Source organism: Tinamus guttatus, unplaced genomic scaffold, assembly GCF_059628265.1.
Source record: "Tinamus guttatus ecotype Peru unplaced genomic scaffold, ASM5962826v1 Tinamus_guttatus_pri_ptg000930l, whole genome shotgun sequence".
Classification (NCBI taxonomy): domain Eukaryota; kingdom Metazoa; phylum Chordata; class Aves; order Tinamiformes; family Tinamidae; genus Tinamus; species Tinamus guttatus.
Window position 1 is genome coordinate 15,906 of NW_028289464.1, and position 23,364 is coordinate 39,269.

The window sequence follows — 23,364 nt, forward strand, 5'->3', positions numbered from 1 at the left end:
ACCCTGTGCCACATGTTCTAGGTGTCCCTGCTGGAGCAGGGGGGTTGGACTAGATGATTTCGAGAGGTCCCTTCCAACCCCAACCATTCTGTGATTCTGTGAGAAACCTGCTGGTAGGTGGTGTGAAAGGCAGCTACTGTGCTAAAGGGGAAAACTTGATGGTTTTCCAATGTCATGCTCTTCCAGCTGGCCACTGAGCTTCCTGGCCTGGTCACATTGTGAGCTATAGCAGTGGAAGGCGCAGCATTATCTTAGGCTTAAGTCCTACCTTTCTCTTTCAGATTTGGAGTTCGTCCTTTCCCAAAACGCCAGATGGTGTTAAAGTTGAAGGCCATATTCCAGTATACTCACCAGGACGTGGATACGGATGTGGATACTGACACAGAGGATGATATCCCATCCTCCCAGCTTCTCCCACAGAGGCCTCCAGCCAAGCGCCGTAGGCAGCTGAAGACTAACGGGCATGTTGGTGGGAAACGTGCCAAAATCTCCAACGGTAGACAGACACCAAATGTATCTCCAGAGAGGGGCTCTCTGGCAGCTGATAAGGAGGAGCTGATGCTCTCATCATCTCAGGAATCTTCATATTCTCAGGAATCGTCATCCTCGCTGGATGGCAGTGACGTCTCTACTGGTATACAGAGGTAGGGGAACAAAATACTAACAAAGGAGTCTACTGTGCAGCACAGAGATGAGCTGGGAAAATGGGAAATATAAGTGTCAATGCAGAATACAGGGGATCTGTACTGTAGGCAGCTTCCCTGAGCTTTTGTCACTTGAAGTAAGTTCTTCTGTTGTGCGTTTCAGTCTAATTGCTAGTGAGCTATTCTGAGAGCACAGAAATGCTCACGGGTGAAACTGCACATGGGCAGAGCTCAAAGCTGGCACTGCAAGGAGCCTCGCAGGGTTGAGTGAGAGCCTGCAAGAGGAGCAGGGAGCGCTGCTCGGTGAGCACTGCGTGTGGTGCTGCACAGAGCAAGTGTGTCAGCAGTAGTGCAGCAGGAGCAAGGAATGCCGGGCAGCACCGGCACAGCTCGATGTGCAGGTTTGCAGAACACGTGGCGTGTTCTGCCTCCCTCCCTTTGGCAATTGCTGGTGTCGGAGATGCTACACAGGGCATTGCAAGGGTTGGCAGCCAGGGACTTGGGCATCTCTGAGTGTGCCCTTGATGACCAGTTGTTTCCTTGATTGTTTTTTGCACTTTTTCTCACTTTTAGTTCTTGTAGCAATATATCCGAAGATGAGGAAGAGGAGCTCCCAGCTTCTCAGACAGCAGCCCAGGAAGCTGAGGAAGAGGAGCTCCCAGCTTCTCAGACAGCAGCCCAGGAAGCAGATACACTGGACGCAGTGGGAAACTACATCTTTTCAAATTCAGTCCTGTACCACAAGGTCCTCTTTTACGAGCCAATTGAGCTGGCTGCACTGCACCGAGAGCTGAAAGCAAACGGCATGAAGATTTCCAAGGCAAAGCTGATGGATTTTCTAGATGCTTACTGTATCACCTTCACCACGGCTGCAGAGCGGAAGGAGAAGGAAGCCAAAGGCAAGGGGAACGGAAGACAGAGGAAACGCTACTGAATGGAGCCTCTCTCCCATTTCCAGCGGCAGCTGCAAAGATCCCTCCTGTTGGTGCACTCCCCTGCTGCTTCTCCTCTTTATCTTTGCTTTCCATTTTTTCCTAATAAGTTTTAGTTCCCTAATAAGATCTTTTTTCCTGAATCTTCAGACTCTCCAAGTAGTTATTTATTCAGTATCTGAGCGGCCCTACTGATTGCTACGCAGGGGACATTGTGGAAATAAGAGGCCTTTGCTGTTCTTGGTTAATTTGGTGGTCTCTGGTAACACTCCTCAATCTGTGTGCAGCTGTTCTTCTAAACTATTTCTCATGGCTTTGCAGTGTCCTCTAACACCAGCAATTGTGTGAAAGCCTGGATTCCAACATTCCGCTGTGTGTGTCCAACATGTAGCAGGTATTGGCGTGCTGGGATCTCCAAGATATAATCTGCTCCATTTTCTGAGGGCTGTGTTACCTTGTCTTTGTAGTCCGATCAGAGCACATCCTTGACAGAGGTGGGGGTTTTTGGTTTTGTTTTTTTAAGGAGATGGTATTATAGTGATTAAATCTCTTCCTTGAACAGTCTCTTCTTAAACCTATTGTAAAAGAAGTTGTGAACATCATCTGGAACTCTTGGACAAACTCCTGGACCCTAAAAGGTCATCTTTTATATGTATTTTGTGAGCTCTTCTGACTTTCATGTGTTTTGAGAGCTTTGGATCTGAAAACGTCTTGGCAAAAAGGACACATTGTTATTTTTTTTAAAAAAGGAGCCACTTTTGTAACGTATTTATGTATTCTGGAAATTATTTATATTTTTGATATATTATAGCCTTTTTATTTAATTTATATAAATAAACAGAATAAGATCTTGATGATAAACTGTAACAGGTAATGCCTTAGGAAGGCCTGGGGCAGCCTAAGCAGCAGTCCTGGGTCTAGCTGGGAGCAGTAGTGGCTCCACAGTGAGCGCTCTGGCTGGAAGGGTCCTCAGCAGAGGACGGAAGGACAAGGTGAGTCGTGGCACAGGGGCCCAGCAGCAAGGAGAGCTGGAACAAGGGATTGCTGCGCAGTGGCTGGAGAGAGGAAGATCACCAGGTTTGTTTGAGATGGAGAGCACCAAGGTAGGAGAGACTCCAGGTAAGGCTGGGGAAGGTGTTTTGGTCAGCCAGAAGGAGAGATGGGGAAGACTTTCTTGCAGAAAAAGGCCAAGTTTTGCCTTAAGTGGCATTCTAGGAAATACTGTTTCCCATAATGTATCACATATTTCTCTCTTGTCAGTCTTAATATGTGAAAATAAGTAAGATCCCTTTCCATCTTCTCTGCTGTATTCCTAGTCAAGACATTTATCATCAAAACTTTTGCAATCAATTCTTTCTTATATCTTGACCTTCAGCAAATACAGTGTTACACTTTGGGCATATAAATTACAATCGTTCAACTAATAGGACTGCACCAAAAGAAACTTGGTAGCATGTTAAGAAAAAAAATTTAAAAAGAACAGTTACTGAAAATGCCTATATCCTCTTTTCTCTGTCATCCTTAAGCCTTTCAACTGAACACTTTGCCTAATGAAACAAAACAAAAATTTAACAACTGTGCCATTCGGGCTGGAGATAACATTTTGCAGAGGCTTCTCTCAGTATTCTTGTGGCTACAGTTGACAAAATTAAATGGTTTTCCTAATTCTAACAATTCTCCCAAACGAGGAAAAATGACTTGCAGCATGTCAGATAGGTCACAATGCAGCCTGCATGCTGCAAATTATCAGAAAGCCATTATTCATTCACCTGCTCCGTTAATCTGTACACAAGGGTGTCTCTTCCAGCTAATATTGATGTTCCCATCTGCCAGTGATGACATTATCAATCAGTTTCATCTGTATACTTTTCTATGTTTTTGTATGTTCCTAACACAGGGTCATATCTCTCTTGGAAAATCCCTTGTCTCTATAAAAAAAAGCCTTTTCAACTAAGATTTGAATTGTTTCCTATGTTAAAAAGTAGCCAATATGTTATTGGCAATGCATAAAGCCCTTGTCCTACCCCGACACACCTGATGAGCTCCAAATGAGCTTTGGAAAAAAACTGCTTCCAAATGTGTGTGACAACGAAGTGATCTGTGTGAGTGCCTATGGATACTAGTAGAGCAACTTTTGCAGCTACTGCCTGTTGTTTTGTGCATTATCACATTTCCTACCTACAAAATCAGTAGGGTGATGACTGTTGTGCCCTCCCTTTCTACCCGACCAAAAACTCCCAACTATTGTGTTTACGGTGCTAAAGTTTAGGTACCGAAGTGCTAAATACAAGAACAGCCTTGTGCTCATCCAAGGGCCTCCTGGAGCCTTTGGTAGCTCCATGCTGGTGGATTCCGTGGGCTTTGGTCAGTGACCTGTGCGCTTCAGCTCCATGGTGGCCGTACGAAGGACGGGGGGAGGCCTGGCCACGCAGGTGCCACGGAGGTTCCTGGGGACACAGGTAACGCGTTCACGGTGCGTTCCGACCTCCTTGCGTGCGGTTGCTCTTCCCTTTCATCTCGCCCCAGCCGCGGTGGTGGCTGACGTGTGTCCCTGACGCCTGGGCCCCGGTGCCGGCAGCCCTCCTGGCGGCCTCCCAGGGCAGGTCTCCGCTCTCCTGCTTTGCCCCTCTGCTTTCGCTGGGGACCTCGAGGGCCAAGAACCTTCCTCCTGCTCCTGCACGAGGCTCAGAAGCGGCTCCCCCGCGTGACAGCGGCGCTTCCCCCACGGGGGAGCCGCGTGCTGCAGGTAACGAGCTTGCCCGCCGTTCATACTCGGCACCAACGGGCCCTGAACGGCGAGAAGCGCCTCGTAACGCGCCCGGACAGCGCCGAGCACCGGCAGCAGCGCCGCCGCCGCCGCCATTTCACGTCGTCCTCGCAGGCTGCGGCCGCGACCGCCGCCTGCCATTGGCCGCCGCCGTCACGTGGCTCCGCCGCCGGGCTGTGGGCGAGCCCGGAGCGGGTAGCGGCCCGGCCGGGCTCGGCCCGGCTCGGCCCGGCCTCGCGGCGGCCGCTACACGGTCGGACCCGGCCCCGCGGGCCCGGGCAGCGCGGCTGTCGCCTCGAGGCCGCGCGTCGCTGCTCTCTGGACCCCGGCGCAGGCGCCCCGGCGGGGCGGGCGGCCGGGCTCTGCTCTCCCCTTTCCCTTCCCCCGGCAGGAGCTCCGGGCAGCGGCGGAACATGATCTCCCACATGGAGCAGGACGAGGAGCGGTGGCTCTGCCGGCTCCAGGCGCCCCTGAGCAGCGCCCGTGCAGGTAAGGGCCCCCCGCGCCGTCCGAACCGGGTCTTCTGCGGCTTCGGGCACTCCCGAGCCAGCCGCGGTGTGGGGTATTTCATAACCCGCTGTGTGTTTTATTGCTGTCTGCATCTGCGGGTGTTTTAGCATCCAGCCTAACTTACATTGAGGAATTCTGCAGCTGGCAGCGCTTTGTGAGGAAGCACATCCTCTGCTTTGAAGCTGCCTTCTACTGGTTCGCTGGATGCCCGTGGTTCTTGTTTTGGAATAAACAGCGCAGGGCAGATGGCTGCCCACCCTCTGCAGGACATGCGTGTTCTTACAGAGCTCTGATATCTCCCATCAGATGAACCTTTCTTGGGCGGAACACCCCGTTAAATCATTTCTCATACAGAGGCTGCTCCAAACCTGGGCATCCATGTTACCTTTCTGTACCTTTCCCAGTACTATTAATATAGCACATCATTTCAGTCCCATGTCATTGCTCCAAGCCATTTTTAGCTCTACTGTTCGGCTGAAGTTCAGTAGGGAGCTGTTATCTCCCAGCTGCCTGCATTGAGCCAGGGGAATCTGCACTCCCCGGTTAGCAGGAACCACGTGTGCCTTCCACTGCTGCCCCTGCGCTCCCGTCACCGCCACTCTTGGGGAACTGGAGCTTCTTGTGCCCAGAAGGTGACATCGCAGGCCCTAAGCGAGTGGCTGCAAACTCCAATAGCTGGGACCGGTCGCAGCTGCTCTTCAAATGCAAAGATGATGGATCAGGGACTGGCTGGTCATGTCAGACACAGACCACTTCCCTAATGGGACAAAAAAGTGAGTTTTAGTAACAAAAGTCTTGTAGATCAGCTCCTACGCAGGGAATCTGATATCCTGCCTCTGATCAGCTGCATAATTTTGGGAAAGCTCCTTCCTCTCTCTATGCCTGTTACTGTGGCAGCGTCTTCCAAATATTCTTGGGTGCAAATAGCAAATGGAGGCTTTTGTAGCAACGATGACCTTGTTGCATTGCAGCAATGGTCAGAAGCATAGAAATGTGCTGTGAAATAGATACAGGTTTACCAGTATGAACATCTACAGATACTAGCAGATACTGTTAAATCTCTTTGCTTTGGAGTCTGTTTATATAATAATACTACAATACAGCTGGTTGTTTTTAAGTGCAGATTTTAAAAAGGCTGCAAGGTATTCACATGGATCAGCAAGGTTCAAGGTGGTTGTCGTCTAGAAGTTGAACACAAGTTGTAAATGATTCAGAGGATGAAAAAACAGATTCCTGTGCGTGTTATGCATTTCACATTTTTGAGGGATCCTCCTCTTTTAAGTGTCAGTGTTTTTCATTGGACAATTCAGTGCGATTCGCCACCTAAGCCAGTAACATCTATCCCAGAGAACTTGGCCTTTGGGGCTCAGTACTAGCAAGTGCTATGCTGGAAGGTGAGGAATGTGATCTGACATTTCTAGAAAGCTAAGGTTTTACCTTATGTGTTAGTTTTTAAGGGCTGTATATAAGGGTTTTGTCTCTTGCTTAGTCCCTGCCTTGCTTTGTCTATTTGGAAACACAGATGAGAATATGAAGGCAAAAGTAAGATTGTTTGGAATAATTTAGCTCTTTCCCTATACTATGTTTCCTGTGTCTCTAACATTTAGTTTGGGTTTTTATTTTAAGTATTTGGTGCTCAAGAATGGCATTTATAGTACTGTGCAGCAAAATATTACTGTGACTTGGCTTAGTAGTAATTGTGGAACCGATGCAATGTCTCAGTACCTCCTAACTGGAGTATTTTCGGTATATTTGTGCAATATTTGCTTGCAAGTTCTTGCAGGATTTTCTTAAGAGCATTTCTAATTCCCATTAAGCGTAGCAACTTAAGAAAGAAGTTGAATAAACCAGCAGAAGTGTTGAAAGACACAAAAACAAATGAGTTTTTCGTGTCAGTTTTTGCAAGCTTCAGACCTTTAGACCTTTAGCCACAACTAACTCAATTGCTTTTGAACACAGTCTGAAATTAAAATGCAGCGTGGGATCTGAGCCCAAACTAAATGCTGTGGAAAGGCAACATCCGTCTTCCTTGTCAACTCCAGGTAGCAGAAAGCACAAATGAAAGGTAATGCTCTGTCGCTTGCCCGATGGGCTCTGTGAAAGCCTGAGCGATGGAGCTGTCCACCTTCCAGCTTCATTGCAAGCAGGAAGGGGCTTGTTAAATCCCTGGAGCAGGAGGATTTAATGGACTTTAGCAGCAGCTTTGTGGCCCGGAAATGACCACTGCGGGTTTTAACCACAGAGCTGAAAAAGCAAATATTTGATGCTCGCAAGCAGAGGCTCTGTCTTTATCTCCTCAACATGTATGTGTTTCTAGCATTGAATGTTTCAAAGACCTTAATTCTTAATAGAAGCGCCCCTGCTGTAAGTTTTCGTGCTTTGGCGCTGTTTTTGCCCGAGAGCGGGTGAGCGGTGTGCCAGCGGATCGGTGTTTTAGGGTTTTACTCCATATTTGAGCGTTTTTTTTTTTATTTTATTTTCCCGCGCTCGGGGCGGGCGGCCCTCAGGGGGCGCCGTTGGCGAGCGGCGGCCGTTGGGCCCGGCTCGCAGGGCGGGGCCCGTCACCACGGCAACCGCTGTGGCGTCAGGAAGTCTGTGTTGCGCCTGCGTCGCTCGGCTCGGACGCGCCTGCGCGCACCGCCCGAGCAGCGGCAAGCGCGGGCCGTTGGCGCGCGGTGCATGCGCTTCGCTGCGGTCCTTCCCGGTGTTGTGGCGGGGTGCGAGGAGCGGAGGGAGCCGCGGCTGCGGCGGAGAGGTCAGCGGCGGGCCGGGGGCGGCGAGGACCGGGCGGGAGCGGCGGCACCGGCGCCCCCCGATCCCCTCCGCGGGCCGCGGCTCTGTGCGGAGGGCCGGGCCGGCGGCGTGATGTCACGGCGGCGCCGCTTGCGCGGTGGTTCACGCCTCTAAAGTGACTTAAAAAAAAAAAAAAAAACTCGCCAAAAAGATACCGACTTAGCCCGGGAGACCCCGTTCTTCACAAAACTGTTTGGATTCGTGTTAATTCGTTATCCATCGAGTCCCGTATCAGTCATTTATTTCGCGTTGCCGTCCGTTTCGGTCTGCAAGATTCTTGCTTCCCCAACGGTCCTGCTCAAAGGTCGCCGCTGGGGACGGGGATTCTGAGAGATCGGGGGCTCTGCCGGGCCAGAGAGCGCTCGGCCTGTTCGCCCGTAGCATCTGTTGCATTGCAGCTCGTTGCTAGAAATCGGGACCTGCAGGAGCTGTGGTTTTTAATAGTGTTTGGGCTTCTCTTGTGGTACACTAATGTCATCATCATTATGGGATAGATGCCATTAGACCATTGATTTCTGAGTTAGTAGTTTTTAATAACGATCTAATAGCATTGTTAGTTTTTTGTGGGTTTTATGTACACCAAAAGCTCCTTTTGAACATTCTCTAATAAATCTTGTGTAATTTTACCACATTCTCATTTTAATGCAGTTCCTTTTTTTATGGTCTGCACTGCACCATTTCATTATCACGTTGCTGTTTTGCATATTTGTTTTTATTCCTGCTCTGAATATTTCTCCTCTGAAAATCAGATTAGCATTTAACAACTGGTGTCCTGTTCGTTAGTTGTGGAATGGTAGAATTTTGGGCATCAGTTGAAATGTTTTTAAACAGTGCTTAATTCTCAGTTGTATTTTTCATTTTGAAACACCCGCTGCATAGATTCCTGATTTGTATGTTACTGTGTTTGCATCCAAGCCATGAAAATTTGCACCTGAGCAACCGTTACTTTTTATTTTTATGATTACTTCCCCTTTATCCTTCCATAGGAGGTATAATGTGAAGTTTTTCCTGTTTTCAATAAGATGCTCTGTAAAATAGGAGGTTAGTTTCTATAACACTTAAAAAACAGGGGCAGTTTTTGTCATGTAAGTACCAATTTAAAATTAATTTCTGGAACGTGATAAAAATTTTACTAGATATAAAATGTTTTGCCTTATGTACGAGGTACTAGTGAGGGGGGTTGCTTTAAAGGAAACATGAACATGATGCACTGATGGGTTATGAGGGAACATAAGTGGGTAGTGTCTGGTAGACAATGATGCTGGTCATTGCTAAGGTTGCTTCTTAAAATCTTTTTTTTTTTTTTAGCCGTTATTTTTTGCTTGTTAATTTGTCATTGCTTGTATTTCCCTATCTGTTTCAGTTACCCTTGTCTGCATAGGAAGACTGACAGAGACTAGAGCAGAAAGGTTAGTACCTGATTTGGAATTTGTCTTCTACACTTATATTTGTGCTCTGCTCACTGAGTAACTCCTGTTCTCTCTCCTCAGTATTATATATTATATTGGCACTTCCACAAAGCCAGAGAACGTGCACTGTGCAGCTCTTGCATTATGTCTCAGTAGGAGAGAGTGTGCCATAGAGTTGTGGTTCTGGGTTCAAGAAAGTTATTAGGAAACAAGATGGAAAAAGAAAGGGCAGACTATTCATGGTATCATGAGTCCCAACTTTCTGCTCAAAATAGGGTCAGCTCTAGAATTGCGTTGTGTTGTTCAGGACTTTATCTAGCCTGATCTATTCTGACCTCCAAAGAGCTGCGTTGGGGGGTTTTGTTGTTTGTTTGTTTGTTTGTTTTCTGCAGGAGCAGTGCTGTTCACTGCTGGGAGCAGTGCTGGGCTGAGCAGATCCTGAGTAATATTTGAATTCACACACACATTTAAGTACACAGGTACTTGTGGAAGTGGCTAAACTTAGCACCATTAGAGCATCTGCTGTCACCTTCTCCCACCCTCTGAAGCTTGGAACTTGAGCAAAAAGAGGAATTAGTAAAAATACACTAAAATCTAACCCTTTCATCCCAATTTCTAGGTTCCATCTTCAAGAACCATCTAGGTTCTTGCTGCTCTGTGCTATTTTGATTATATACATCAAAAGGTTCAGTTGGGCTATAGACCGAACATCTAAGTGGATAGGTAAGTGCTGCTGTTTATTTTATTTGACCAGCTTGTGTGATTTGTAGAGTCCTAAAATCTTACAAAATTAATCGAATTCTATATTGAAATAAATAATTTTGCAAAACCGTTACTTGACAAGCTCTACAAGATGGTGCCAAAGGGGCTTTAAGGTACATGAATGACAGCATGATCAGATGTATTTAGAGGATCCTGGTCTGTGCCTACGCCTCACTACATATCTGTAGATGGAGGAGTAAGATAGATTAATCCTTAGGTTTGCATTGCTTATGCATCTCACGTGATCTGCCTGGGGCATTCAGTATTAATTGCAAACAAAAGTTTAACATCAGGAATTATTTATTATCATAAATAATATGACATGTGTACGCATATGTCTGTGAGAGTTATTTAAAGCCATGGAGGATGTGAGATTCTCTGTGTGCCTGCTCCTACTTAGGGAAAAAAAAAAAAAAAAAAAAAAAAGGTCAATTTGTAGTGATAACTACTCCAAGATTCCGTCTGAAAAAAATAAATTTATGAACTGGTTACAGAAAATGTCAATTTCTCTCTCAGGAAATGATCCAAGACTCACAGCAAAGTCCTCTGCAGGTTTGGGAGGTTGAATTTAAAATAAATAAATCCATTAACATCTGTAATTGCTTATAGGAAAGGCTGACCTGTGAAAATGTGTAACCAGCATTCCTTAGCCTTGCATGGCTGCAGCCAAGCCATTTGAGAAAACAATCCTGCTTGTGTTCTTCCTGCATTTTGAGTCTTTTGGTGCCCAGAGCTTTATTGGAGAAACTGAACCACAGCTGCTGCCATTCCAAATGAAACACTCTGTTTAAGTTTTGAAAGAAATGGATTTGGGAGTCAATATAAAAGCTCCATTAAAATAGCCAGAACCGTAGTGAACATAGGGCTAGGAAGAAGAGGACAATCAAAATGTCTAAGAATAGAAATCTAGTTCTAGTGTTGCTCAGGGATTGATGGCATTTCCATATGGATGTTGTTGTACCTGTCGCTGTTCCAAGAAATCACTAGCTAGCACTGTTATTCTTCCTGTAGAGAAAGTTTAAGAAACTTAGTTAAATCAGGTTTTTTTAAATTAGTATAAGAAGCTAATTTAAACCAGCTAAGAAAGAGACAATACTTTTATCTGGTGTATTTGACAACAGTTTATGAAACATGGTCAGTGTCTACTGAGTAGCCAAAGGAGGAGGTAAGAACACAGAGGTGAAAGAAGGGTGGGCACATTTGTTAGATGTGCTCTCTCATCTGTCCAAGAAACTCTTCTGCAAGGCCAAGCACTGCTAAGCCTTACTCTGTGAGCTACTTTTCAGCATGGGGACAGGCTCTCTTCTTTAAATATGCTGTGTCACAAAATGAAATTTTGCACTCCGAGTGACAGTCTTTCCTCCCCACCTTATGGGAGTGAATACATTCATTTTTGCTGTGTTATATAAATGTAGCTATGGATGCATATACAAGTGGGACATCTCAAATTCTGAGCTCCAGGCAGGATTCTGACCTCAAAGGAGAGGTCAGCATGCTTTTGAATGTGGCCTGTGTCCGTCTGTGCTGAAAGTACAGTATTAGTGTTTTGGGTCAATATGTGCTATTATACTTATGTGCTGCAATATTTTATATGAGAATCTCTTCTCCTTCAAAGAAGAGTCTTCAAAGAATGTCCTCTTTCAAATTGGTACCAGAGGCCTGTTTCACACTGCATCTGCGTATACCATCTTACATATCCACCTTTTAGAGGTTTTTCCATTAAAGGGCTTCAGTAAATCTTTCTGAAGCCCTCTAGCGTACCATGAAGATCCTACACATGCTTTGGGCAGATTGAAATGCTTCACTTATATTCCAAAATCCTCTGAACAAGAAAGTCATCACTGTGCTGAGTGAAAATAAGCAGGGTCCTTGGAGAATGTGCTGCACTAAATGCTATAATATATTCTATGCAGATGAATTAATCACAGAGGAAAGTCCACCGTTGGAACAGTGGAGAAGTGCTGGCGTCTGAAGAATGAAGGCGGCGAGCCAGAGAAGACGCAGACCTGACTGTTCCTGAGATCTTTCCCTGTAGCGCTGCTAGGCAGCATTACTGCAGCCTGCAGCACCATGGATGAAGAGGACAATGAATTTAAAGTAGTGTGGGCAAAAATTGTCGGTAGGGCAAAGAAGAAAGCTGAGGATACTGAGGAGAAAGCTGAGGATACTGAGGCAACAAAGAAGGTTCAGAAATGGACAAAGACCACTACAACAGGCAGATCTGTTCCTGGGAGCCAAATCGATCAGTGCTTTCCAGTAGTGAAGGGGAAAGATTTGCCACAAAATTTGGGTTCTAAGGTGCCGACAGGGATGCGTGAAGAAGACGACGATGCTGTGGCCTGCAGTAGTGGTGGGACGTCACAAGAAGACAGGAGAAGCGCTTTCCCTGACAGCCAGCTGCGCACAGTGACCAGTTACTCTACCAAGAGGAATGTGACAGGTGCGTGCACTGAAATCTTTCAGACAGAAAATAGGCTAGTACTGAAAAGACTCAGTTCAGTAGAGCTCTTTAGAAGTCTGGAGGAGGTATGCAGTTCTTCAGTAAGGTGAAACCTAAGTGCTGAGTGATACATGAGGGAGTCATTACCTTTTTTTTTTGCGACTTCAGAATGTAAATCATCCCTCAAATCATCAAGAAGCAAGTTTAGATTATATCAAAGTGTTTTTTCACAGTGTGTTATTGTATTGAATGTTGAATTATGTTGCCATTGACTGTCACCAAGGCCAAAAAAATAAATTAAGAAAGGTTCTGGGTTAATTCATGAAGGATTGGTCTTTCAGTGATGACTAAATATGATGACCAGAAGGCAGTCACCAGTGCATGAAATCCTTAAACTGACAGCTAAGGTCAACCAGGAGAAGGATTATTTTGTACTTGTTCTGCCTGATACCCTTTCGTAATTATCTACTAGTGACTGCACTCAGAAACTGGGCTGGTGAGATCTTTGGTCTGATCTCACAGGTTGCCTCAAAGCAGAGCGGAGATACACTGAGCTGTTAGCCTGCTGCTCGTTACCACCCCTCCTTAGGAACACCTGTTGCTTGGTTCTGAGCCTGAAAGTCCGAACCATGGATAGGACTTGAAGATCAGAGTAGAAACATGTTCATTCTTTTTGACTATCTCAGGTTGCTGTTTTGGGAAGCTTCCCAAGAGCTCCCTGGGCAGCTCAGTTACCTGTTTAATTCTGACTGGGAAACTGTGCTTTGTCCCCTTCAGTGAATGCTCCGAGTGACTGTTCCCAGACTACACTATCCTTCCGTCCTTCACAACCAGAGACCTGCTCTTCAGACACCTTGAAGACACCACTGCTGCCTGGGTCGAAGGTGCGGGCAGCAAAGCTGGCGGTGGAGAGAATGCAGCAGTTCAAGAGAGTGGCACCTGAGCAGCTAAAACATAGCCTGGGCGATAGCTTGCCAAAGGCTGCAGCTAGCAGGAATTCCTCTGATGAAAGCGAGGAAGAGAACCCGGAAAAAGGTACGTTTCTGCTGTTATTTAGCTCCTGTGTGTGCATGGAGAGTGCTGAGGGCTGCTTAGGGTGATTGTATGATTCATATGTGCTGTGGTTTGACATGAGTGACCATCACCAGTGATCAAGACGCACCAAAAGCAGTCCTTCATGGCTTTGGAGTCTTTTTTCTTGTCTCTCTCTCTCCCTTTTTTGAGTGAAGCGCTGCTAACTAGCCAAAAGCACTGTACGCTCACTGTTCAAAGGGTCTGGAAGGTAGCCTGCACATAGGTATCAGTTGCTTTCATAGTGATCTGATTTGACAGCTCAGCCCAGCAGGACCATGTGTGCACGAATAAGTCTTCCCTGAAGGTTTGTTTCTCTGGCAGAAGTAACGGGAGGCTTGGGACTTATTGCAGAAATCTTGTGTTCTGCTGTAGTTGCATTTTGATCATTGCCAACGGCAACACTTGAAAAAGCTGGCAGGTTCAGTTCCTCTGCTTATGTGTTCAGCTGTTCATTTATTTGGGTTTCTTTTGCTTTTCTTTTTAAAGAGAAAAGAACACGTAAAAGAGGCCCAACTACTCCTCCACCGTTACTGCTGCGGGATCCAGAGACAGCCCGCAAAAGGACTGAAGAGCGAGCCGCCATGGTGCTTACACAAGAGATGGAATTCCCTCCCGCTCCTCGGCTTCCCACCAGTAGGATTTTGGAGGATGGATCTGAGAAAACAGACTGGCTCATGCCATCGCCCAGAAACAAGGACTGCCCTTTATGGAACAGCAGTGCTCTAACAGGGCCCTGCGACCCTGAATCATTCTACACTGCTGAACTGACCCCTCCAATCGTACCTTGCATAACTCTGCAGGTGGGATGCTCTTTTCTCCTTCCTCTGGTATTTGTGTGCCACAGTTTACTTGCTCTGTAGCCCTTCTCTTTTCTGCCATTTAAGTGAGTCACCCCATGCTCTGCATGCTCTCTGCTCCTGCACAACTGTCCCCTGGTCTCACACAAGTAGGTTTGGTGATCTTGAACTTTCAATTCTCCCTTTTGGACAGGAGCCTGAGGCTTGTGTTGCCAAGCTGTTCTTTGGGCTTTTGGAAGACAAAACAAATGGGAGCAGAGCACTGAGTGAGAGGGCTTGAGCCTCTTCATTTTGCCACTAGCTTAGCTATTTTTACAGTAGCCTGACTCTTGTGTTCCTTCTTGATACTTTTCTCTGACTGATTATAATCAGAGCCTTTCTCTTTCTTTACTCATGTTTTGTATCAAGGCAGCAAGGAACAGTGTGGAAAGTTCACACTGAAGATGGATGCTTGTGTGTTACACTGAGGAGGGGGTGGGCACTCCTAGGGTTGTAAAGTGAAGCGTTTGCATTTCAGGCTTTCCCCATGTATCCCACTGCCTGAAGCTGCATGCAGGACTGTGATCCAGTTTAAACCGGGCGGTCTCACTCTGTTATTATCCAGATGTCTTGCCTCTCGTTTTTCTGTAGTCTTATAAATGCTGCCTACAGAAACAGACAGGACCTTTTAGTCTGTCGCCTTATAGCACTATCTTCTTGGAGAGCAAGTATGTATCTGGGGATCGCTCAAAGTATTTTATTAATATTTATTAAGACATTTTGAAAGTATGAACTAGAGATCAATTCAGAGACTGTACTCTGAACTCTGCAAATACATACCAAATTAATTTATTGATGTCTTTTTTTTTCTCTCCTTTGATCAGATTTGTAAGTCAGAGACTTCTCTGCCATCAGTGGGATCTGATCAACCAGAAGTATCTCAGCAACTTCAGCCTGATCTCAGTCCTCATTATCCTGCTTCTCCAGAGACTGGAGAAAAAGCTGCTGATGAAGCTGACTCGGGCTCTGAACAGGCTGGACAGATTTCGTCTCAGGGCGAGAAGGTTCATGTTGAGACTCTGCAGCAACTGGTTGAGTTGGCCATGGAAGCACAAACTCAGTGGATGCTTGAGCTTAACGACGCTCAGGAAGTCGAGCAGCCAAGTAAGTTCTGGCAGCCTCATGAGCCTCCTCTCTGGTGTCATCAGCTGTGAGGAGCCACGTTGAGCCATACTGAACTTGGAGAGCAGTGGCAGCAGCCGCAAGATGATATTGTTGATCCAGGGGGTGATATTTGGGGGCATTGTTCTGTAGTAGGCTTTAGGTACAATCAAGTTGACATTTCTGAAATGATTCATAGATCCCAATATTTAAGAAGAGCTCCTCTTAGACAGCAGCTTCTAAATTTTATTTTAAAAATCCTTTAAAGGTGTCAGATGCATTTCTGCCAGCCGGGGGCCCAGACACGGCCAATCGTGAGGCAAAAATATATCCCCAAAATATATGCTCTTTTCTGCCTAGTGGCTTTTGCCGACAGCACTGTCTTACGAGGTTTCACCAGGAGAAGACCTGGTGAAAGAAGAGCGTAAGAGATGATGTTGTGTTGGTACATGGATACACAGTCCCTGAAGTTGATCTGTACAGGCTGAAGAAAGTCCACCACCTAGAATTCCTTCAAGAGCAGCTCTAACTTCCCTGGTTACAGTGGTGTGCATTGCACAACGGCACATTCCAAGACCAATGGTAGCCTTAAAATTGTCCAACCATTTAGCATAATATATGCACTGTGTGTCTCCTGTTCACTCATCAGTGAAGACTATAGTTGCTAAATCTAATGTCTCTCTGCTTTGTACTTGACTTGGGTAAAATTCCCTCAGTTCTCCTATTAAGCTGCAGCAAATGGCTGCTGGTCATATGCCAAGAAAACCAAATGCATCTGATAAAGCCAAGAGGGGGAGGCTGAACCATTCAGCTCAGAAATGTCAGCCTGGGACAGGAGTCTCTTGGGGAGTTGTCATGGCAAGGAAGAAATGGCAGTTAAGAGTTGCCACTTCATTCTGTCTTACAAGAAGGTTGTACATGACTTGAGATGTGCCTTTTCTTCTTTGAGGAAAAGAATTGACTTCCAGTGATTCTTCACTAAGTGGCTTTGCCCTTCTACCCATAGAGAAGAGATTTCCGAGAAGCAACGATATAAATGTAAGGACAAATGTTATTTTTCCCCTTTTTTGTATTGTTTATTTGCACTGTATTTTTGTATTGTTTATTTGTTAAAAAAAAAAAAGCCTCTCCTATTTGATTAATTTCCAGAAGTATGGAGTATTTCCCATGCATTTTCACAGAAACAGAGATGTTTAAGCATTACAGTCACTCACAGGAATCATGATAGGCAAAGCAGAAGTAAAGGAGTCTAAAATTATAAGAGTAAATACTTAAAAGTAAATAAATAAAGGAATTTTCAAAGGAGATTTCACTAACAAGTGCACAAATTCCTTTGGACTAGATACCTGCATTTCTTTTATTCTGTGTTGCCCCCTTGTTGCAGAGGGCTTCTTCCCAGGTGTCATTGCTAGACCAAAACAGTGAACAAGAGAGGAAAGGCTCTTTACCTTGCCCCTGGGTCATCCTCATTCCTCTTGCTCTATGCAATTGTTATGAACGGAGTTCAGTTCCATCAAGGTGGGAATTACAGCTTTCAAAAACATGGTGGAAGACAGCAGAGCAAGAGGCCAACTGCAGGCAGTGGCTCTGCCACATCAGGAAATGATGTGGTAAAGATCCGAGGATGATGATGTGCTGTAATGCAAAAGGCTGTTCCACAAGTAGAGTGGAAGACAGCATGTGACTGCCTCTTCACAGCTGCTAAGCTTTGAAGAGAGGAGAAGGAGGGAAACAAAGCCAGAGATGTGTGTTGGACTAGGTTGCTTACGTCTCTTATGGAAGACCTTGCACTGATAAGGATTCTGTTAGTCCTGAGAAGGCAAAGGCAGCCATACCCGTGCTGGGACCCAGAGTACAGCAGTGCTGACAAACTGGGCTGTTGCCTCCTTATCTGCCAGGAAAATGCCTTACAGCTGTAACAACTCCTGTCTTTGTGTCCCTTCTATGTTCTAGTCCTCTTTCAGGATGCTGGCAGAAGATTACAATATCATGGTCAACAACGCCTACTTGAGTGATATCCAGTTTCAAGTGGACTCTGGAGAAATCCTTTATGCCCATATGTTTGTGCTGTATGCACGCTGCCCACGGGCTGTTCAGCTGGTAAGTACTGCTGTTAGACTTTTCTCTTCCCCTCGAGTAAAGCCCCTTTGCAGTAACAGGAGTTTGACCGTCTATTCCAGACTGATCACAACAAATGAGTTAGTGATGCCGTACAGTAAGCACGGAGTATTTGGAGATCCAGTGGCAAGTCACTCTGGACCTGCTGATTATGGAGTAGACAGTATTTACAAGCTGTGCTTGTAACTAACCCAGACAGAGGTCTGTCACTCCCACAGGTGCTATGGAGGTAGCTGCATTGACCTGTGCCTTTGGCAAGGCCAGTGAAGTAATTTCTGTGTTTCCAGAAGCATTTTGGTTCATACAGTTTCCAGCCTGCTCCTGTGCAATTTCCTGCAAAGGCAATGAAAGGCAGTGGGCTGAAGACAGGAACTTGCCCTCTGACAGAGCTGCCACCAGACCATACCAACTTCTTGACAAAGTTTTGTCATTCTTTCTGGAATCAGTAGAATTCCTTTTGTCCTCATGCATGATTACAGCAGTTTCAACTCAAGGTGCTTAGGACCATTTATGAGGGGTCCTTGAAAGCTTCAGGGTACAAGTTAACAGCTGTATGGAGCTCCCTATTCCCCAGGGAGCTCTGTATCTCTGGTCCTTTTAGCTTCCCTCTGAGGCATCAAATCCTGGCCATAGGAACAGACTTTGACACAAAAAAAAAAAAAAATTAGTGGCCTGATAGAGAGCAGATACTGCTGGTGTTGTTCCGTTATGAGGAAGTGGACCTTGTTTGCTTTCCTTTTACCGCACAGGTTTACGACGAAGGGATATATGTGAAGGTGAAGGACGATGACGACGAGCAGACGCGCCGGGTGCTGCTGAGCGATGTGACAAAAGAGGCAGTCCTCGCATTCCTGCGATATCTTTACACTGCTTATACTGACATCCCTGCTAGAATTGTGCCCCAGCTGAGGGCTTTGGCTACCAGGTTTGTATCATATGAGTGTGCTTTGGGTCACCTCATGCTTTCAGCCACATGGACTTTAACCTGATACCTTCTGTTGTGGTTTCAGTGACTTTCACAAAACTCATTTCACTTGAGATGCAAGTACCTCTGCTTCCATCTTAAGTGAAATACGAACACACGAGCATCTTATCCTCATTTTTTCATGAATCTTTCTTCAGGTTACATCTGCTTGAGATTTTCTATTTTTGGTTTATGACTAGAACACTTTTGCCAAGTTTTGTCTCATGATCTTTAATGACAGCTGATGGTGGCAATGGTGATGAGTGTAATTCTCAAAGCATTGCCCTAGTGACACACTTAATCTGAATGAGACTTGCAGAAAGTGGATGCAGGGAATGCTAATTTGTTATGTCAGTCATGATCCTAGACATGTGTTAGATAATGAACTTGAAACAGCAGCAGATGAAACACATTCTATCGGATCAAAATCACTTAGTTCTGGAAATGTAGGTGTCCTCCTTTTAAAGTAATTCTGAAAAAGACCAGGAAAAAAAATCTGCTCTTTTATGTTGATAGTCAGTTAAACTCATACCTAATCAAGGAGAACTGATTATCCTCTGTAGTGGCAGCGATGCATTGTTTGGAATGGGGGAAATAAGTGTGAAACCTGAGAAGATTATGGTGACACGGAGTGAAAACCTGAAATTGTTATTGACTTTATTAATGTTGAAACTGCATGTCTAATTTGGCACAACAGTTTCACAAATTAAATTTAACTTTCTTTACAAGACTCACTAGATTGATCAGGCAACTATAACATTTTGGAATTTTGAATGAATTTTGAGGGAGATAAACATTAACATTTCTGTTACATTCTTGCAGGTTTGATTTAAGGGAACTTGTGCTCAAGTGTAAGGACTGCGCTGAAGAGAGCCAGGCATCTTCTGGAGTGGATCCAGAAGATGATCTCCTCTCTGCGAGAGACGATGAAGATAATGATAACAGAGCTGAGAACTTCAAAGAGCTCCTGAACTCAGTGTGGGTGGCTGAAGATGAGGAAGAAGAAGCTGTGCTAAACCCTGCATGCCAGAAGGAAGACGGCAACGGGGTGGGTGAACAGGAGCCGGAGGAAATATATGAGTTTGCTGCAACTCAAAGAAAAATGGTTCAAGACAAACTGGAGATGAGTGAAGGCACAGATGACAACATCTGTAGGGATACTGAGGTAGCCCAAGGTGCGAACCAGCAGACTGAGAAAAAAGAGGCAAAAAGGTCCATATCTGCCTTGATAAGCAATGACTTCAGACATCTGAGGGAAGACAATGATGTGGAAACATCCAAATGTGACTTGTCTGAAGAAGAGAAAATGCAGAATACAAGTGGATGCAAAAATGTGAATGCCACAAGCATCAATTTTGAGTCTTGTCAGTTTGAACCTCAGAAGTGGGTTAGGAGATGGGAAAGTGGGAAAGATTTCAAGTTGTCTCAGGCTTCACATAATATGGGAGGAGACGACCGCTTGGAAGAACAACAATTCACCAACTGTTCACTGCACAATGATACTGATAGGCGTGAAAATTATAAATGCTTATTTTCCAAAAATCAGATAGAATACTGTGAGCCTTCTCCAATGAAAGAAGTTATCAAAGAGTCGGGAAAGGCTGTTAGCGAAAAACATGTTGATGTTAATGATTTGCTTCCTTACTCCAAGTCACAAAAAGACCTCTCTCCACAAAGGGATGTTTTTTTTGGCAGTCCTCCTCTCAAATCTTCTATGTCTTTTTATCCTGCTGTTGGTTCTTCACCTATGTCTTCAGAATCGGATAGGAAATTTCCCAGAGAAGCAAAAACACCAGAGAGAAATCAAAAACCATTCCCGTCTCCCAAAATAGCTTTCCAGAAAGCCAATGAGCAGGGCATTACATCAGGAAATCGGAACATAGAGAGCACAATTTCTCCAGAAGAGCTTTCCTGCACTGATTTAAACAAGCATAAATATGCTTCAGTTTTGTCAACACCAGTCATAAAAACTCAGGATGTTGCAGTCCAGAACAGAAAAGAGGCTGATATTATTGTTTCATCTTCTGATGATGAAATGGAGCTAGAACAAGAGAGGAAGTTACCAGAGTCTGGCTCTCCTGAAAGTTTCCTGAAGCCCAGATTCTGGGAAGTTTCGGATAGTGAAGAGGAGGAATTCCCACAGATGCTTTTTTTAACTGAGAAGGTGTCAGCTTCAGCAGATGCCTGTCCGACAGACCTTGCAAAGACTCCCGGTGAGAGCTTGTATCTGTACAGAGTTCACTGAAGTAGGTTAAATTGTTGTCATTTTAGGTGATCATCCTGTTTGTTGTTCACCTGCTATATTGAGAGGGTGTTTTGGCCTTCTAATCCAAAGCAGTCAGGGCCAGGCACAAGAAGGTACAGTCAGCTTCTGATGTGGGGGAGTGCAACTAAATACGTGGGATAGTTGGAGCGTAGCCATTTGTGATCCATTCATGCTGCTGCTTTGACAGTGATCGTATGCATTGTAGAAATGATGAGACATTACCTGGGAGGGGAAAAAAAAATCAAACAGCCTTCACTTTGCATGCTAGGGAATGATTATTCCTTGCAGTAATGGGTCTTGTTTTTCATGCATTCGTCACTGATGTATGTGCTAACAATTACACGAAGACATCGGGTAAGCTTTGCTTCCAGTGGTAGAAGTATAGAGGTTGGCTGGAAGTAGGTGCCTCTCCTGCCCACGGGTAGGCTCTCTGCATATTTTCCTGCAAAGCTCTTCTGATTTGCCTTTGCTTTGACTTGCCCTGCCCTTCTGTTTGCTGATTGTAGGCTCTTCCAACAGATTGTTGTGTGTCCAGCACTGGTCCCAACTGGAGGACACAGTGAGCGGTTTCAGGACGCACACAAGACTAAGGGCCAAGCTGCTCTTTGCCACCAGATTGCACTTAGTGGTGTCAGGAGCTGGGCCTTGTCTGCTTGAATGTCTGATGACACAGAGAACACTAGCCTCTGGGGTCATACCCTTCTGGGGTCAGCTGCTTACTAGGACAGTTCCTTCCATCTAAGCTCTAAGAACAGCAATTTATCCCTTAATATTTATTAGATATATTACTAATTATACTATCGTAAGTAATTAGTTTAACAAGCAGGATTTAGAACATGACCTGAGACTGACTGTGCTTCACAGTATCAGGAAATCAGTATCACTAAATCAGTATCTAATTCAGGCCCCCAGAACCTTGACTTGTTCGGTTTCTTCTGCATCAAGTCTCTCCTATGCAATTTTCTTCCTTGGGAAAGAACCACTTCACAGAATTCAGTAAACATATATTTTTAATTAGCTTGCAGCAGTTCTATCAAAGCCTCCAGTGGGCTTTTTTATTCAGACCTAACATATGGCTCAATTTGTTTTCTGATTTAAAGACAGTAAAAAACAAATATCCTAGACCCAAGGAAGACGAAAGTGTTGATCTGTTCGGTGTAAAGGTATTTAGTAGGCCAGCTTGCAGACAAGTAGTTCTTCTTAAACAGTTACTATATAACATTAAAATATCTGCCACCAGGAGGGGAAGATATCATCCCTCCTATATCCTTCTGTACTAATTCTGATGACAATTTCATTCTGTTGCAGAACCTGCCTGTCAAGAGAAGGACAAGTCTCCTGAGAAGGACAAGTCTCCTGAGAAGGACAAGTCTCCTGAGACTCCTATGACACCAATGCCAGCTTACTCCCTTATGAAGACCCCAGAACTGAAGAGGGAGTTGAGCAGGTTAGCACTGCTTCTACAAGTATATCTAGAAAAAAAAAAAAAAGTACAAGTACATCTCTTTATGAGCAGAAAAAATACATGGAAGTTCCATCTCCATGTGAGGAAGAACTTCTTTACTGTTTGGGTGTCACAGCCCTGGAACAGGCTGCCCAGAGAGGTTGTGGAGTCTCTTCCCCTGGAGATCTTCCAAACCCGCCTGGATGTCACCCTGTGCCACATGTTCTAGGTGTCCCTGCTGGAGCAGGGGGGTTGGACTAGATGATTTCGAGAGGTCCCTTCCAACCCCAACCATTCTGTGATTCTGTGAGAAACCTGCTGGTAGGTGGTGTGAAAGGCAGCTACTGTGCTAAAGGGGAAAACTTGATGGTTTTCCAATGTCATGCTCTTCCAGCTGGCCACTGAGCTTCCTGGCCTGGTCACATTCCTGAGCTATAGCAGTGGAAGGCGCAGCATTATCTTAGGCTTAAGTCCTACCTTTCTCTTTCAGATTTGGAGTTCGTCCTTTCCCAAAACGCCAGATGGTGTTAAAGTTGAAGGCCATATTCCAGTATACTCACCAGGACGTGGATACGGATGTGGATACTGACACAGAGGATGATATCCCATCCTCCCAGCTTCCCCCACAGAGGCCTCCAGCCAAGCGCCGTAGGCAGCTGAAGACTAACGGGCATGTTGGTGCGAAACGTGCCAAAATCTCCAACTGTAGACAGACACCAACTGTATCTCCAGAGAGGAGCTCTCTGGCAGCTGATAAGGAGGAGCTGATGCTCTCATCATCTCGGGAATCTTCATATTCTCGGGAATCTTCATCCTCGCTGGATGGCAGTGACGTCTCTACTGGTATACAGAGGTAGGGGAACAAAATACTAACAAAGGAGTCTACTGTGCAGCACAGAGATGAGCTGGGAAAATGGGAAATATAAGTGTCAATGCAGAATACAGGGGATCTGTACTGTAGGCAGCTTCCCTGAGCTTTTGTCACTTGAAGTAAGTTCTTCTGTTGTGCGTTTCAGTCTAATTGCTAGTGAGCTATTCTGAGAGCACAGAAATGCTCACGGGTGAAACTGCACATGGGCAGAGCTCAAAGCTGGCACTGCAAGGAGCCTCGCAGGGTTGAGTGAGAGCCTGCAAGAGGAGCAGGGAGCGCTGCTCGGTGAGCACTGCGTGTGGTGCTGCACAGAGCAAGTGTGTCAGCAGTAGTGCAGCAGGAGCAAGGAATGCCGGGCAGCACCGGCACAGCTCGACGTGCAGGTTTGCAGAACACGTGGCGTGTTCTGCCTCCCTCCCTTTGGCAATTGCTG

The 23,364-nt window shown here is 45.6% G+C and overlaps 1 protein-coding gene across 1 annotated transcript; it reads left to right on the forward strand.

Annotated features, from left to right (window-relative positions):
- Positions 1–312: 312 nt before the first annotated feature.
- On the forward strand, positions 313–22,917 carry LOC148591071 (uncharacterized). The gene is made up of 5 exons (XM_088538142.1): positions 313–465; positions 17,222–17,368; positions 18,136–18,311; positions 19,173–20,495; positions 22,551–22,917. Exons 1-5 carry the CDS (start codon positions 313–315, stop codon positions 22,915–22,917), a joined length of 2,166 nt encoding a protein of 721 aa, XP_088394268.1.
- Positions 22,918–23,364: the final 447 nt, after the last annotated feature.